Source organism: Saccostrea echinata, unplaced genomic scaffold, assembly GCF_033153115.1.
Source record: "Saccostrea echinata isolate AGI-Se365-2 ecotype Australia unplaced genomic scaffold, CSIRO_AGI_Sech_v1 ptg000017l, whole genome shotgun sequence".
Taxonomy (NCBI): Eukaryota; Metazoa; Mollusca; class Bivalvia; order Ostreida; family Ostreidae; genus Saccostrea; species Saccostrea echinata.
Window position 1 is genome coordinate 2823061 of NW_026889766.1, and position 18355 is coordinate 2841415.

The 18355-nt window shown below is 34.8% G+C and overlaps 1 protein-coding gene across 2 annotated transcripts in view; it reads left to right on the forward strand.

Moving 5' to 3' along the window:
- Positions 1-18355, forward strand: part of LOC133189134 (uncharacterized) — a 29812-nt gene continuing 11457 nt past the window's right edge. For both annotated transcript variants that reach the window (XR_009721413.1, XM_061324547.1), the window contains exons 1-3: positions 1-99; positions 11257-15238; positions 16676-16819. Coding sequence is in view for 1 of the 2 variants with exons in the window: in XM_061324547.1 (XP_061180531.1) it covers positions 49-99; positions 11257-15238; positions 16676-16819 (4177 nt within the window). In the remaining variant the exon portion in view is untranslated. The remainder of the gene's footprint in view (positions 100-11256; positions 15239-16675; positions 16820-18355) is intronic.

An 18355-nucleotide genomic window follows, 5' to 3' on the forward strand; every position in this document is an offset into this window, starting at 1 on the left:
TAGGTGTCACAATGACACGGTCCAGTTACCCGACGGCTGACCCAGGGAATGGACATTAATGAAAACACAAGACAAAGAAACAGTGTCACGGATAAACAGGTAATTACACTGGGAATATATTCTACAGACTTTGGTAAATTCTAGCCATGTAGACAAAGGGAGAGGGATTTTTCCTTCTCTTGTATAGCTCTAAGACTCCCATTCAATTACCAATATAGCCAATCTGAAGTGGCATTTTGCCAGTGATGTGTTTCTATTTAGGGGCAAAAAATCTTCAAACAAAGACAATAAAATTCCAATATTTGGTTTTGTCCAAAATTCTCGATTAGGAAAAGGCAATGTCATTTATGAAAGCTGGTGTTATGAAATAATTAGGCTTCTCTTTCTATAATATTCTATGTAACCCATTTTACTTGTGGAAGACTGGACAAAAAAATCAATAGCAATTGTGAGAGACTGACAAAACAAAAGAGAAGTATTGAATTTGGAGATTTCAAAGTGGAGATTGTGCTGGCCTATAAAATTATTTCTATTCATTGACTCCAGTGAAAAATTGATTTACTGTGCAATTTTTTTGCTCACTAAATCATCAATTATTTACAATTATCTGAGGGTCATAAGATTTTTGATGGCAGTTTGATATGAAGAATGGCGCTTAGCTCTTTGGTATTGTAGCATGCTAGGAGTTCTGTAATAAATGAAAATTAAAGGACAAAAACTGAAGCATGATGACACTGGTCTAGACTAAAAATATAATATGGAGAAGCCGGATAATCTGTGATATCAAAGTTTAAGACACAAAATCATGATAATATTAATAATGTTTACCTAAATTACATTCAATGTACAGTAATTTTCTTTATGAAATCCATTGGAAATCTACAACATTCAATTAAGCATGTTAAGAAATGAATTTAATTTTTGAAGATTCATGAGGACATGAACTTCTACGCTTCGATCACGATGGCATATTTCATAAATATGCCGGCAAGAAGCATTGTAGTTCATGTACCTCATGAATTTTCAAAAATTAAATTCATTTCTTATATTTACATTATTTTTCTGATGAGTCACCATAAATTACGCTATTCAACTATCATTTTTTTTTAAGCAAAACAGTTTGCACTATAGTTTTGACGTTGAGTGCGGTATTATGACGTAACAATGGAGATATTCATGCTCATCCATGGTAGTTGATGAGAAAATGAACAGTAATCTAATTTGCAAAGAATCTTAAGGAAAAATATTTGGAAATGTAAATATTACCCTATAAACAGACACGGAACCTTGTCACTGTGTGACAGAATTAAGGAACTTTATGCATTTTTAATACCCTAGGAACAACAAAATGTATATTGTTTTGGCTCAATTTAATTAAAAACAATTGCCCTATTATTATAAATTTATTACAATTGTATGTTTAAAATTAAATAATTTGTTATTTTTTTCCATCACAATATTCATTTGCGTTATTTAACTTTTCACGTCGCAATGGCTTTTATGTCTATTAAGCATCCAAGTTCTGATTTAGGCACTAAATTCATGATAAAGATTAACAAAATTAACAATTATGACGAGAGAAAATTACAGGATGTAAATATAACCATTGAATTCTTATTTTTCGATGTCGTTGGTGGAGTATTGTAACAGGACTTGTCCTTGCTGACAAATTATCATACTGCGCTAACACGCAGTATTCAATTTGTAGGCTCAGCCAGGTGCTGTATAGGACCAGTGACATCCAAAAATAAAAATTCAATGCATGAGTGTACATTTCTGTTAGTTCTGTATTTTAGAAGCATCTGCATGCCTTTAGGAACATATTTTTATATATAAAAAATTGTATGTAACTGTAGTCAGTGTAATAAATTGTATGTAACTGTAGTCAGTGTAATAAATCCATGCCTATGAATCTTAATTCCATTAACACCCCAATGGCCTATACCACTCTAATACCCCCACCCCCCTTAAAAAATGATGAGGACTGTTTGTTATACATAATTTTAATATTTATTTGGTATTTTACACATTGCTTTCAGTTGATGTTAAGTTGGTGATATATTAAGGAACTAGTGAGGGAACCTGATGTCAATGTCCTGTACATTGTAGGAAACTCAATCCTTTGTCCATTGGAAAAAAAAAGTTAAGTCAATGGTCATGATGGAATAATTCTGTATTTATTGATTGTTATAGAAGAGAATAATTATTCTCTCCAGTTGTCACCTAGTGAAAGCTCATTAAAGGGTCTTTATGAGAAGCCTATGAGTGTACCATATTACTATATTGACCCGCGGTGGTGCAGCCGAGTTGACATGTGACGTGACCTGATCATGGTCAAATGAAATCGTAATTGGAGACCTCTGAATCAGAAATGAGTCACTATTGGTTGTAGTTGGTGTGAGTTTCATACTTAACATGGATTGTTAAAGAGTGAACTTAGTTAATAGTATGTTTACAGCAAGCAGGGTCCATTCAAAATTTAGTGCACATATATCTGATGGTCAAATCAGTGAACTTGATCATGACTTAGAGTTCTCTATCGTGTCTATGCATGTTTACATAGGGCTGGCAGAAGCAATGCATAGGGTGATGTACATAATTATACAGAATGAATACTAACCTCACATATTTGATTAGTGATTTTTTTTTTTTATTTTCTTAATGATACAAGCAAAGCTTAGCTTTTTGGATGGTATTTACTATTCAATCAATGATGAAGATATAGGTATGATTAATGCATACTCCAGCCTCAAAGTGCTAAAGAATATTTACCTGTTAATTTGCAAATTATAAAGATAACATTTCTGAACAGATATGTCAGCATTCTTTGAGTAATATCAGCTATAGAAGAACCCATTATACTTGATGATTTATATAAAAGATATCTACAAACCCCCTGTTGTGATGGAGGAATGTTACAGAATAATTTTCTGATCACATTCTTCTGAATCACTGAAATTCTTTATTTCGATCCAAGTCAATTTTTTTTCTTTTCTTTTCTTTTCTTTTCTTTTTTTTTTTTTTTTTGATATTTGGGTGTTTGTGTGTGAGTGTGGGTGGGGGGTGGGGTGGGAATTGCCTCTTTCATTACCGTGTCATAATTATTACTCACTGTTTACTATTATGGAAATTTCATATTTATCCTCACCTTGATTTCAAAATACTGATTACGGATTGAAATAATGCTTCTGGGCTATGCTCTTAATTCTAATTTTTCATTTGTCATATTAATACTTAATCAATGGGATCCACTTAATGGCCTTGAAAACACTGATTTATATTCCGACTGTCAGATGATTTTTGTAATGATACATGCTGTCTACAGATAATAACAGTGTCTGAAACTCCCCGTAAAACTAGCTAGACATGCAGTGCTGACTACACAGATAATAACAATGTCTGAAACTCACCCTAAAACTAGCTAGACATGCAGTGCTGACTACACAGATAATAACAGTGTCTGAAACTCACCGTAAAACTAGCTAGACATGCAGTGCTGACTACACAGATAATAACAGTGTCTGAAACTCCCCGTAAAACTAGCTAGACATGCAGTGCTGACTACACAGATAATAACAGTGTCTGAAACTCCCCGTAAAACTAGCTAGACATGCAGTGCTGACTACACAGATAATAACAGTGTCTGAAACTCACCGTAAAACTAGCTAGACATGCAGAGCTGACTACACAGATAATAACAGTGTCTGAAACTCCCCGTAAAACTAGCTAGACATGCAGAGCTGACTGCTAGTGGAAGTTGTCAGTCCTGCCAAAAATCTACTAACCCGAGAAAATAATTGTCTTTTATAACTTTGTTTCTAGTGATATTGATACGAATTGGGCCAGATCACCGTAACTTCGATCCTGTTTCTATAGGATGTCAAATTCTACCCCTTTGCTTCTTACACTTTACAACCCCATACCATTGGTTGACTTGAGAGAGATTCATCAAATATATGAATTTTAATTTATGGGAAATTGGCACGGTTATTTCAAACACAGATAATAATGTAACATTCAAAAATTAGCCAAGGTATTGACCACAGTAGATTACAGATGAAAAGCTAAAATAGCAGAAAACTGCATGATGGGGTAAACACCTCTGTCTTTGGCATGAGTTACTGTTGTATTTACATAACTGCAACCTCTTCAAAATTTATCTTCCAAAATGCTCTCCAAATAACAAGCTTGTATTGATTTTCTCTTTCACGCCAGTAGTGTATCCACTAGGAGACTCTATAGCCATTTTTAAGACAGTTTATGAATATTCATGTTGTCTGTTATTTATACCTTCATAATTGCCACCAGGGAGTGTTGATGGAAGCTTTCTTGTACATGTAATTTACATGTAAATACTTTTGCACAAGGACAAAAGTTGGTCAATTAAAGGCTCTAAAGAGTGGTTTGTGCTAGCATTTTTGTCATTTTGCTATTTATTCATGTATTTTAATTATATCTTCTTCATATGTATATATGTAATTATGGTCTATATTGGGCAAACATCTGAACTTCAGTTTTTCAAATGCTGATATGTTGAATAATTTGGAATTTGTTTCAGCGAGTCTGCCGTCCCATTCATTTCAATTACAGTTGCACTTCAGTATCTCAAACACTGATATCTTGAATACCATGGATATGTCGGAACTGATCTGGAAGTCGCAACCACTTATTCTTAAGCATTTTACCCTTGATACATGTATCTTGAATGCTTGGATACCTTGAAGTTTTTCAATCGGACCAATCAAATTGGAGATAATGAGGATTGACTGTAAATGTTTAGATGACATGTTTTCTCTTTGGTTTTAGTGACTCCGGCCACCATGCATGCACACTTATTGTTTGAGAAACAGAGATTTTTCTGTATATTATTATTTAGGTGTTCATGAAAATTGATATGGTGTTAAAATGTTTAGTTGATCATAATAAATATTAAACATGTTAAATAGCTTCTAATTGGGAAAAAAAATAATTTAAAAAAATTAAAAAAAAAATAAAAGTTTACCATCATACTTAGTCATGACAATGGTCAAAAGAGTGAAATTTGAAGATCAAAGTCATCAAAACTTTATATAGATGTCAAAGATCAAAACATTAATTTTTTTCCCATACATTTTGTGTTACATGTATTAGGACTTTAATAAAACAGAATTTTTGCTTGCCAGGGCTGTTGGAAGAAAAAAAAAATAGTGTTAAAATTAGAATATACCGGTACATACTTTTTTTGACCAAACAGTTGTCTAGAGGAACAAATGTCGCATTATGTCATTATTCTCATAGATATCATTTTCAATTCAAATTCTTGATGTCATAAAGGCTGTGCTGTTGATGATGCCAACTCAAGCTACTCGGCATACATTTTTAGCTCACCTTTCATATGTAGCTGAAAGCTCAAGTGAGCTTTACTGATCACCTGTTGTCCGACTTTCATCCATCCGTTTATCTGTCTGTCTGTTAACATTTCACATTTTTGATGTCTTCTCAAGAACCACCTGACCAATTTTAACCAAAATTGGCACAAAGCATCCTTGGGTGAAGGGGTTTCAGATCTAAGGCCATCATTAAAAATATCTTTGTTTCCCCTAACCCGACCCAAAAATCTCAAGTTGGGTAGGTAGGTAGGCAAATATTTTTTTTTGACAGCAGCTTTGAAAATACATTCTTAATATTAAATGGAATGATACCCTTATAAATAAGTTAAGTACAAAAGAAAGCCATTTGTAAACAGCTAGAATACCATACAAATACCGTTTAGACTAACATTTAAGGTATATTAATTCACAACTATTATTTAATCGAACTTGTGAAATATCTCATACCAGAGTAAATTTGTTGAAATTGAATACATCTGTTTAAAAGATTATTGGGTATGCAAAGGGTATTTTTTCATACTTACTATCAGCTTCCCTTTTTCAAGGGCTTCGAACTGTGCAGTGGTTCTAAAGCATTTTGTTTTGGAGTCTCTGAGTAAGGAGCTATTTTCTAAGTTGCAGGTTCAAATCCCAATGCGGGACGTTGAGACCGATTCTTCGAAAGAGACCACAAAAACTTAGGTCCAGTGTCGCAGTAGATACTAGCACAAAAGAGATCCCTCACTGCTCAATGGCCTAAAATGCCGCATACAAGTCTAAATTTGGAGCCCTTCACCAAACAAATGTTTAAATAAATGTTGTTGTCCCAAAGGAATTTAAATCAAAGAAACAACCAACCTTGAATTCAAGGGCCTTATTAAAGAAAAATACACGGACGTCTCAGGAAGCTTGTTTCATAATTTCAAATCTATTTGGAAAAAGTATGTTGACCATATTTAATTGAGATAACCATATCTAAAAATGATAAAACGTCATACACAATGTCAAAGTCATGAAGTTTAACCCATGAATAAAAGGCATGAAGAAAGGACGTTTGAATTCTATTCATTAGGATGAAATATGCAGACATTTGCAACTCTTATGGTCCCATATACATGTATTAAACATAGAAATATTGATAAACTGTTTATAAGATCAAAACTCAAATTAAATAAAATGCAGTGAAATTGATTGGTTTGTTCACAAGAATGGTCCCTTGTCTGCTCATGAGGGGTATCATGAGGAGGGCCTACGGGCCTAAGCATGCTCTCTACGTACTTAATTTGAAGACAGATGGTAAATACAACCGAAACACGCTTAATAGGTCATTGTATATTGTATTTTATTTACAAAGTGTTTCAAGAGTATAGGATTCTTATATGCTAAAGGCATAAGGTTGATACATCGTCTTACTTTTAAAAATTGAACTAACCCGAGACATGTTGTGGGCGCCATTTTGTTTCCAACAAACGCTTGAAAATCACAGAACAAAACAGTCTTTCTGATAAAAACTTATTTTGATGGAATTCTATTTTATAAAAGTTGATAAACATAAAAAAAAATTATTAGAATAACCTTGTGAGAAAAACTTTCCAGTCGGCGTGTTTTAATTGGGTCGGTCGCGTTAGGGGAAACAAAGGTATTTTTTATTTTGGCCTAATTTGTTCAAATGAAAGACTAAACCCCAAACCAAGGGGAGATAATGAAGAAGTCTTTGCTAGACAATTTATTGTCTTCAGATGCAGTCTGGTACAGTTGCTCTACTTAACCAAGGTTATTACCAGGAACTCAATCAATAAAATGCAAGATGAGGGAGAAAATTATAGATTTTCTCTCTCATTTCCCCCCAGTTTTGGGGTCCTGTAGGACATTTTGTTACTACAATGCATGTTCAGTTACACTGCAGTTATGATTAATCATCAGAAATAATTGTTTGCTTAAGCAAAGGAATATCAATATTTAAAAATGAGCTTTGTTCAGAAATACATCATCAAGATCATAGCTTCCATGCATTATAGGCCTAGAAACAACCCTTTTCCCCCATTATCTTCCTTCAATGTATCACCAAAAAATTTATATAGTCAAAATTCTTAGATTGCTATAAAACTTCTGTTGCTTAACACAATCTGAGGCACAAAAACAATCAAAAGGATAAAAAAAAAATTGTTAGATGCAATTAAATCTGTTTGGCTGATCTGCTGATAGTAATACACAAAAACCAATGATTTTCATGCTTTGCCTATGTATTTGTACAATCAAGATTTGTTTTTATGAATGATTCAGCACAGCTGTGTGTGATATTATTGTCTAATGCACAAGGTACACCATGTACACAGCTTCTATATTGCGGTACCTATTCTGTAAAGGGGTGAGCAATTTAAGCATTTGGCAGAGGAATTGCCCGATCCCTGCAGTGCATTTTTGCTGATCTCCCATTCAATTAAGTCTGATTCTAGATAGTATCTAATGGTGGTATGCAGATGCATATGGTAATTTGGAAAGGGAATTTATCTCTGAAGCGCATCAAAATAACAGCCATTAAAAACTGCTTCCTGAAATTGAATTTTATTTTTTGCAGCTGGCATGGTTTGAAAAATATTTTTTGCATTCATTGATTCTTTTATTACTTAAGGAACATCACAGAAACAATACTGGCAAATTAATGTTTTTTTTTTGTTTTTTTTTTTTTAATTACAGAATTTTACTGATGATCATGTTGATAGGATGTGTAAAAAAAAAAAAGAATGGTCTTATATTAATGCAATAATTAAAACACATCTTTTCTGAAGTTCATTGCCATAAATTCAATTAAACCTGCATTGCATGTTTCTCCAGCAGAATTATTTTTGACTGTATGCGAAGAAACTTTGGAAATCCTGTATAACATGTATAGTACAGTACGTATTACATCAACATGATCATTGTTCAAGGACATCTAACTGCTGTTGTGATCTATCCCCCTCAAACAAATGTTTTTTTGCCGACGACAAAAAATTAGAACTGTTCAGACCTCACTTTTGGAAGTCTTTCGGAGGAGACTACAAGGGATTGGTTTGGTAATAGACCCACACAATGGACTGCTATTGATTGAAGCGTTTCAAGATGCTATGATAATATTACAGTTTATTGATTCCGAGCCTGAGGTACTGGGCTTACAGGACTATAGCTGTCTGTGTGCTACTTCTGTTTGTTCTGGCAGTGCCATGTACATGTTAAAAACAAAAAAAAAAAAAAAGAAATGAAAGTTGGTGAAATGTAATTTTTGTGTTTGTTGAAGTTGTCAATGACATTGGAATTTTACCACCTAACTAAATATTGTGTAACTGGATCATGGTGTTGAAGTTGACAAAACACACCCTCCAAAAATAATTGCTTTATCTGGAATTGTCAGATTTTCAGTTGAACTCATGAAGAGTTATAAAGTTACAGTAGCTTACTGAATTCCTTCACTGGATGCTGGGGAAATGTATTGTACGTGTTCAGTGGAAGTGAAATAAGTTGTGGAATTTTTTAGGAAGATCAGTGCTGCGTTTGTTGGGGTTTTTTGCTATACGTGTTACATAACAGCTGTCTGTTGGAATTATAATGTCTATGAGTCAGAAGGTTCTACATGTAAATGATTGTGTACCTATGAATTTTCATGTTTTAGTGTCAGCTTCTATATCATTCAGTTTAAACTTGGAGTACATAATTGTTAAAAATGTTCGTCTATTAATATCACAATATTATGCAGGCATGGCAAGAAATAGTAAAGGAGTTCATTCTAGCATACGTGTTACAGAATATATCAACTAATTATGAAACCATCTGATACTATCCAGTAAAGGTATATAAACCCTTCACTGTTAATCAAAAGTGATTAAGTCAGATCAATTTGAATTGTTTTAAAAAATGATGATGTGCTTTTTTAGCATACTCTCTTTCAAAGGATTGTATACAATTTAAGTGCCTGTCTATGCTTCTACTTTTACTTTGGTGAAACAAGCACTTTTTGCATTGGCATGCATACACTTACATAGTAGACTTGAGCATTGACTTTTCTCTGTAGAACATTTGTAACAGAATTCTGTTGAAGTCTAGATCAATATAGCCACACAACCCCATCGTCTGATGTCAACTGTTCTTCTAGAATGTTTTAATTGTCTATAACCAATCTATGAACTTGAACAAATAAGGAACTGCTCTACAATTAAAGACTTGTTAAAGGTCAATTCCAGTGTAGCATTTAAAAAAAAATCTTTGGTACACACAGTATAAATATTTATGCACTCATCAGTTATTTTGATGACATTTTAGCCTCATTTGCATCATTACTGTAGTTTGTGCCAATGTAAATGTACTACAGTAGTACGAACACAGATATAGCATATTTACAGATGTAATGAAGTTTTTCGGGATCTCCAGTAAAATTCTTAACAATTCTTGTAAAACGTTAAGGTTATGATTAACTCTGATATAACAAATTTATGGATAAACTGAACTGATTTTGTGTCCCATAGAGGTTAAATATAAGGATATTAAAATTTGAATTTAATATTTCCTTGAACATAATGCATAGTCATACCTAAGGAACACATATATTGCAAATTTGCAAATACGCTATATATATTTTTAGTGAATTTGTTATGTGGATATAACAAATTACAGATATAGTGAAGTAAATTCACAGATCCCCAGGACCTTGCTATAACCAAGGTTTCACTGTAAGAAAAAACTATTTTGAGATTCAGTATTAGTTCTCCATGTTCTCAGAACAGATTATTGTCTAGTACATATAGAACTTTCTCATGAATTCTTGACGTGTTCTAAATTTTTTTAACTTGTGAGTCTTGAATTGTTGTCATTGCTGTTTGACATTTGAATGACCTCATGATCTTCATGGATGAATGATTTGCTAACACTGTTGCTGTGGTTACTGTGTTGTCTTTGGTATTTTACGTTGTCATTGGTTACTTGGTTGATGACCTTTCCTCGTGTCCTTGAAACTCTGGTGCTATACATATTCTATGGATTTATTACCATTGAAATGAAGGTAAGACAAACAAATTGATATTCTTTTCTTTGCATGAGGTCATCAATTTTTTTATCATAATTTTTAGCTCAACCTGAGCCGAAGGCTCGAGCTTTTCTAATCAAAATTTGTCCGTTGTCTGTTGTTATCATTGGGTGAGTGATGTGGCCCATGGGCCGCTTGTGTTTTGTTCATCTTGTGTGAATCATAGCATAAACCAGTGTTAACAATTCACATGATTCAGGGAGAATTGAGATTAGATAGATATTCCAGTGCAGCCAGGTTCATTGTTTCTGTCGGTCCATCCTTATTTATGTCATGCTATACTTACATTATGGAGTACAGTAAATCCTATCTTGAACTTAATGGGACTGAGAAAAAACTTTGAGATATCTGAGGATTTGAGATATCAAGGTTAAAACACGAAGAGAAAGTTAAATTTGGACTTCCAACTCACTTCAGCATATCAATGGTATTTGAGATATCAATGCTCAAGATACTGAAGTTCAACTGTATTTGTAACGCACAGACAATACAATTTATTATATGTAGCTAATAGATACATTTAGCAGTTACATCTGAATTAGTTACATGTGCCAATCAAGATTACTTACTAAAATAAAATACTGAGGAGCTCTGATGTCAATTTTCTAGTCTGTGACTACTTTTATTTATGTCTTGCAAGCAAAACCAGGCAGTCATTGACTTTGTCAGTCATTAAACAAAGTTTGACATTTGAAATGAATAATTGGTTGGAGATAAAAAATATTTTGGAAAAAAAAAGAAACATGCATATGGTTATGTGTTTTATTGCTTACTTTAGTGACAATAATTTCATTTTTCCTAATCTTTAAATCTTGTACATGTATTAAAAAACCTTATTACATTTTGTTTCAGGGTCTAAATGGCAATCAGTTGTATTCCAAGGTGGACAGCATGGATCCATTGATTGGTCATGATTCCATCCAATCAGGAAAAACCTCAGCCACAGACAACCAATCATCACCAAATCATGTTGCTAATTTGAATATTCATCAGGAGGAAAGACCTATTCTCAATGGAGTAGTCAATCGTCTATCACCAGATGAAAATAAAGAAATGAGAATTACTGATGTGAAGTTAGAGACACTTAAAACTAAAACAACATGGCAGGAAATGTCTCCAAAGAGGGAAAGGAAAATCACAAGGCAGAACAGCTCGGGGAGCATTAAAAGCAGTAGTAGTGGAAGTGCCAGTGGCACATCAGGGAGCAGCGATTATTCTGGTTCACCACCATCTAGCCCTACAAAGTCTTGGAAATCCATCCGTGAAAGCAACCGAAATAATGCACTCTCGTGGAAAGATCTATCGAGTAACAAGTCTGGGAAAACTTCAGATGAGCATTTGCCATCTAAAGGAACCAGCACAAATGAGAACCAGATTGGGAAGTGTGTGTGTAGTCCTGAGCATAGAGGAACTGAGGGTCAGAGAACCAAATTATTGCAGAACCATACCACTCAAAACCAGGGTACAGACAATGCTTCCATTACGGCTGCTATAAATAACACTGTAACTGACAATGGTAAGACAGAGCATGGTCATGTGACCACATGTGTTCATACCACTGACAATGGACATGGAGGTAGTGACAAAAACCCAGCCTGTAACTGCAAAGCTAATGTAGGCAAAAAAGCCAATCAGAATGTGAATAACAAAAACCAAGGAAGTCCTGAACATACATGTAAGCCATCATCTCGGCTGGAGAGTGCCCCCTCTGAGGAACAGAATAATGAGTATTTCTATGATGAGGATTTTACTGTGCAGTTTGACACAAACTTAAGGGAGTCCTCCCCAGGACTAAATTGTACATGTATTGATCCCACAATTGTCAGTGATTTTCCAAACATTGCAACAGGAAGTTACTTGTCGTTTAACAATATGAAGGGATCTGGACTTTTTGATCAACAAGTCAATACAGAACTGTTTTGTCCAGATGAATCTGAACTCTCCTCTTGTAGAAATTCAGTGATGGATATGTCATCCAGTGAACGAGAAATGATGTGCTCAAGTGACATGCTGGAATTCAGTGACAACCCACTTTTCACACCTTCACCAACAAAAGAGTTAGAAAAACAGAATGTTTCTACAGATAGCTTAGATAAAAATTTTAGAACTACTGATAGGTGCTGTCAGGAAGGCAGTTTAGAATCCAGTGATGGGAACCTTTGTGTGAACTGTTGTCCAAAGAAAGAGGATTACTTCCTCTCCTTTGATGGATCTCAAGGTCGATCACAGACAAACTCAGAAAATGATGCATCCTTGCTTTCCATTGGATCAGGTCAAGGTCACTGGGGTCAGAGTTCATCTGGGGAGGAAATGGTCTCAGAGGAATGTACAGACAGTTTCCACTTCTGTTACATGAATGGGAATGGTAACGTTCAGCATGGACACAGGAGGATCAAGTTTCAGTCTTTAAAGGCAGTACAGGAGAGTAATGATGATGCAGACATTGATGAGAGTGAGGGAAAATTATCAGCCTCTCTACCCAGAATAACAAGAAGTCCCATCTCAGAGTTCAACCAGAAGTTAAATGGTGGACATAATGGAAAGAAAGCTTGTTGTCAAGGCAAGAGAGCTCAGCTGCACAAATCAAATGGATCTTCTCCTATAAAGTCATCAATGAGGCATACTATACCTAATAGAAAGGTGACATCTTGGAAGCAGGTCAAGTCTCTGAAGTCTTTAGGAAAGCTAGATATGAATATGGATGCTGATCGCAGCAGTAGTATGCCAGAGCTGTACGTTCAGGCATGGCAGTCTTTTTCATCCCAGGAATGTATGGACATTGCAAAAATTGCAGAAAGCTTTCATGGAAAAAGACATTCAGCATATCTTCTGGATCTGTATCAGAGGGTCAGAAATCAGTCTAATCCAGTCTCCCCAGAAACCATGGCCAATATAGAGCAGATTCTGTTTCATCCACTGATCAGCCAGAACCGTTGCCATGGTGAGGCCAATCTTAGTGCTCCCATTGGTCCATGTGGAGTTTGTGGGCGGGAGGGATCACACAGTAGTCACACTCTCACTAACAGTAACATCCACCACCTGGTCAACACTAGCCGCACTGGACAGCAGCTTGACCAGTACACCAGGAAAAGGATTATTGAATGGCTGGAAAAGGACAGGCTTGATGGACACTGTAAGGCTAAGGGCTGCCAGACTGAGAAACAAATGAAGACTACAGAGACCATCATTTCTCCCACAACTGTTACACTGTGGTGTGGTACCAAGAACTTTAGCTCTCAGTTTCCACCTCACACAAGAGACTGTGGGATACAGACTTCAAACAATATTTTGAAAGAGGGGCATATTTCTAATATGGAGCAACAAACATCACCTACATTAGAAATGGAATATAAAAAGCTGTATATGATGGAAGTCGCTCAACAGACATCTCCAAATTCTGAAAAGCATGACATTCTGTCCATGCTGCCAGAGACTTTTACTGACTTGGATGACATTATACCCAGAAGTAATCCCAGGAGTCACAAACATGTGCCAAGATCAAAGAGTGCTGACAGCAATGTTCCCAGAGATACCACCGAAGTTCCTGAAAGAGGATGCATTTCCTATTACACTTTCAAAACTTTGCCAGATTTAAATTTTACATTTTCTTGTTCTGATGTTGAATTGGAGGAAGAAATCTCACTGTTTGACCCTATACCTGTAGCCATGCCAATCCCTATTCTAACACCAACTTTTGCAAAATCTTTCTGTGGGGTACCTGCTAAGAAGGAAACTCAGTCAACTGGAACAACAAGTAAAAGGTCAAGGTCAGTTCCTGCTAAACTGGTAAATCAACATCTGCTGAAGAATGCTGGGGAATCTGGATCGAGTAGTAGTGGTGTCAGCACCTGCTCCACTTCATCTGGAATAGATCCAGGTTACTGTACTGAAGAGAGACCATTCAGTGTTGGCAGTCCTTCAAATGACATTGAGCGACTACTATTCTACCCTCCACACGTAGAGAGTGCTAAGAGAGAGAAAGTAGAAAGTGAAAGTCAGAAAGGGCAGGGACAAGTGGAAAACCAAAGCCGAAATAAACCAAGTCATCCGAAACTTAAGAGAGTGGCTGAAAACAGGGTCAATAAATATGCAAATGAGGTTCACCCTTTTTCCCTAGATGCAATAAATAAACCAAAACCACTTGAAACTGAAACTGAAAATAAAGCTGATGGAAAGATTTTATTGGAAAACAACCCAGCAGTAGAACATCTGTATTCTTTACAGGAAGAGAACACACCAGTTTCTTCCCCTGATGTCAGTAGATGTCACCACAATTGCTGTCATGGAGAAGACTGTTTCTTTGTCAATCACCCAAACCAGTTTTCAAGTGAATCCAACTCCTCAAATGGAAGTGGACAGGTGAAACCCAACCGAAAACCCCTGAAGTCATGTCTCCGAAAGCAGCACTTTTTGAGGTCAAGGTCATTGTCTGACCCCCATAACCTGGGTCAGACAACAGAGAGTCAGAAACAGAGGAGGAAATTGAATCGCCATTCCTACGCCTGTGAGGAGGTGTATCTTCTGACTGACGAGTCTGGGCAGTATTACCTATGTCAGAGTGATAATTCCTCCCAATCCAATGAGAGCACGGGACCTATCATGTTCTGTCTAGATGATGTTGTCCCAGGGGATGGGATGCAGACAGTCAAGTTGAGGAGGAAAAATCCAGCTGAGGCAGGAACCAAGCCAGCGTCTGAGACGAATGATGCATTGAGTGGGAAAAGAAAGAGTGTTAGTTTTGCTTCTGAAGTCTCTTTCCATGATATAAGTCCACATCCCTCACCCAAACATAGGGTGGAGGAGGCTGAAGTTAAAGAAGCGACAGATAAAACAGGTAATAATTATGTTATGTATTGTTTACACACAATTATAAGTTGATGGGGCAGAGTCACCTTTAATTACCATTTAGACAATTCAACCCACTTTCCACTTTTGACAGGTTTTTGAAAAAAAATAGCTTGCCATATGGAGCCCCCCCCCCCCCCCCCCCCAAAAAAAAATCATGTTTTCATACAAATAAAGAAAAAGTAGTTGATTAATGAAAGAGAAAGTTGGTTTCCAGCAAAACCTCATTACATTAGCAAAGTCATAATTTGCAAACATAAATCAATTTTGGACCCCAGGGCTTTGTTTTACAGAAGTAATGAACTAAAGTTTTTTGCTGTTCAACATTTTGCCTATCTTATACCTTAAAAAGGTTGTTCTTTCCAGATTTTTACATGTAAATGTTCATGTGATGTAAAGAAGAAATTTATATGATTGCAAAATATCTTTAGTCTAAATTGGAAGCCTTTTTGTGCGTATAAAACAGATTCCAGGTTTTTTCAGGAAGTTGTTCTACACTGCATAATTTATAAGCCCAGATCTTTTTTTCATTAATTCTTTCATGGCATGCAAAATGTGTTTAAAATAAAACATAACTCATTAATTTTCTTGTTTCACAATCCATTTGACATGAAACAGAATCCTTATCTGTTTTATTTTTTCACTGATGCATCAAATGGATGTGTAAATGCTTCTATTAATATCTTTACTTTGCTGCAGATATCCAGATAAGTGATCAAATTTCACTGATATGAATAATTGATGAAAACTTGGTAAATGTGATTGTCGTAGATTTAATGATGATAGGTTCTAAATGCTGAAAAACAAGCATTACTCTCGGAATCCAATTACATGTAATGAGGGAGGAAACTCAATTCTAAAGATATTAGCATCTTCATCTTTAAAAAAAATTTTAACATTTTAAATCTTTTTTAAACACGCTTTAAAATTTAAATCAATCTTGTTCTGTTCAAGACTAATTAAGAAACAAGTACAACTTGTATATTAAAACTTCATGTTGGCTCAGATGGAAGTAAAGAGAGCTAATCATGGTCATTTTAGCTCTTTAACTCTTTACAACTTACTGAACTGTGACGCAACATACACTTGATGTTCACGTCATAGAAATATGACGTTACCTTTTCCCCGCAAGCACTTTATAGCGAGGAATAAGTTTCTCTAAAGTTTAGCGTAAATAATTATGACGTAATATTTTAATAAGATTATAACTTTTCTTATTTTATGAGATTTTAGCGAGTATAAATTTAAAGGGAATTGACATTAAATTGAAGATTAAATTTACTTTTAAAGTGCGTGAAAAATGCGTGATTGCGGGGAAACGGTATATGCGTGATTTTGCGTTGGAAATAGGAAATGATATATGCGTTAAAATGCGTGACTGCGGGGAAGAGGGTTAAAAACACAATGTGTCATTCTCATTCTACAGGTCCACCAGTCTTAGCTCGAGCCAACTCAACTGAGAGTTGTGAGTCCTCAGACTCGGATGTTCCCCCTGAAAGTTTCCGGTTGTCCCCTTCCTCAGAACAGAATGTGTACTCGGACAGGTTTGATGAACTGGAGAGAAAAAGAGGTAGGGCTGATAACATTATAATATTGTTCTTGTGTATTAATGTATGAAATACGTTTAAAATAATAAAATAGTTAGAAACTTATGAACTTTAGTTTTAGATTGATAAAATAGTTAGAAACTTATGAAGGACTGAATCTGGAATTAGAAAATTTGCTTGAAATTGCCTTTTTAACATTCTTACCTATCATCATCTATGGTAAAAAAATTATCATGTGCTATTTTTCACACTGTGTATCAGAATATATAAATTAATGCTAAATTTAACAGTAATTTAAAAATTATTAATTTGTAGGAAATTAAGTTTAAAAAGTACTTGTAAGTAAGCATATGTCTCTGTATAAAGTATTTTGAATGTACTGGTAATTATTATAATAGGGAAGAAAGAAGAAACTAAAATTTTGTTATTGAAAGATGTGTTAAAAATCTTTGTAGAATAAGTTTCTAGTTGATGAAACAATTGTCGCCGACAGTCAATTGTCGATCGATTGGAGGCTCTTCGATGCTACTAATCGATTATGAAACAAAAGTCGCCGACATCGCAAACAAAAATATTATGAGTTAATTTGGGTTTAAACTTCAAATTTTATTACCAAAAAATCATTTGCATACATTTTAAAAGTTATCCTCAATGTTTAAAACGTAAAAACCTTCTTCACTTCACTTCAGCAGTTGTTGTTGACAATTATTACCGCCATCATTGAATGTAAGGCCAAAAATAAAATTAGCTTTGTTTGGCGTTGCCGGCCGAATCACATAAATTGGTGCCGTCTGAAGAATTTTTTCAACAGATACTGATCATAATTTTTATTTCTTTATTTTCATCCGGATTTAGGTGTTTGTACGTTTGCGTAATATATACAGAATGGGAAAGAATCATGTAAACACTTGATTGATCAAACAGTTTTCATTTATAAGCATCTATGTGATGTTGAATAAATGTGTATCATGAATCCAAGCATATGGCTGTCGAAAGCAGTAAAATGTTAACTCGGTATAACAGAAGTTGATGGCAGGACTCTCTGTGGTAATGTGGTTTTAAATGGGACTGTGGTTGTTGTTAAACTATCGGAAACCCATGATGCCCAGATACTAACAACATGTACCATTTCTGAAATTTTAATTAAAAAAAATATTTTCCCTACCTACCGACCCAAAGGTATAAAGACTAAGTCGGCAATGCCAAACCAACAATATTTTAATTGTGGCCTAAGGTCAGGCTAATAACAGGTAATGGCCAGTGTTATGGGGTTCTACTATAATCAGAAATACACAATCAGTACAGAAGTTCTATAAACTTAATTATTTTAAAAAGAATTTTATAAGTCCAAATTAAATCAGACAAAGTTATTCCAAGAAAACAAATAATAAAAGGTGTGACTAATATAAGTAATGTTCCCATTTGTATACATGTATTTATTTTTTTAATGAAGCATCATACAGAAATTTAACTCTTATTTTCAATTTTACTGAGAGAAAATAAAGAATTAGAATACTTTGTCATTAAACAAATTTACTGAAAAAATTATTTTGTTTATT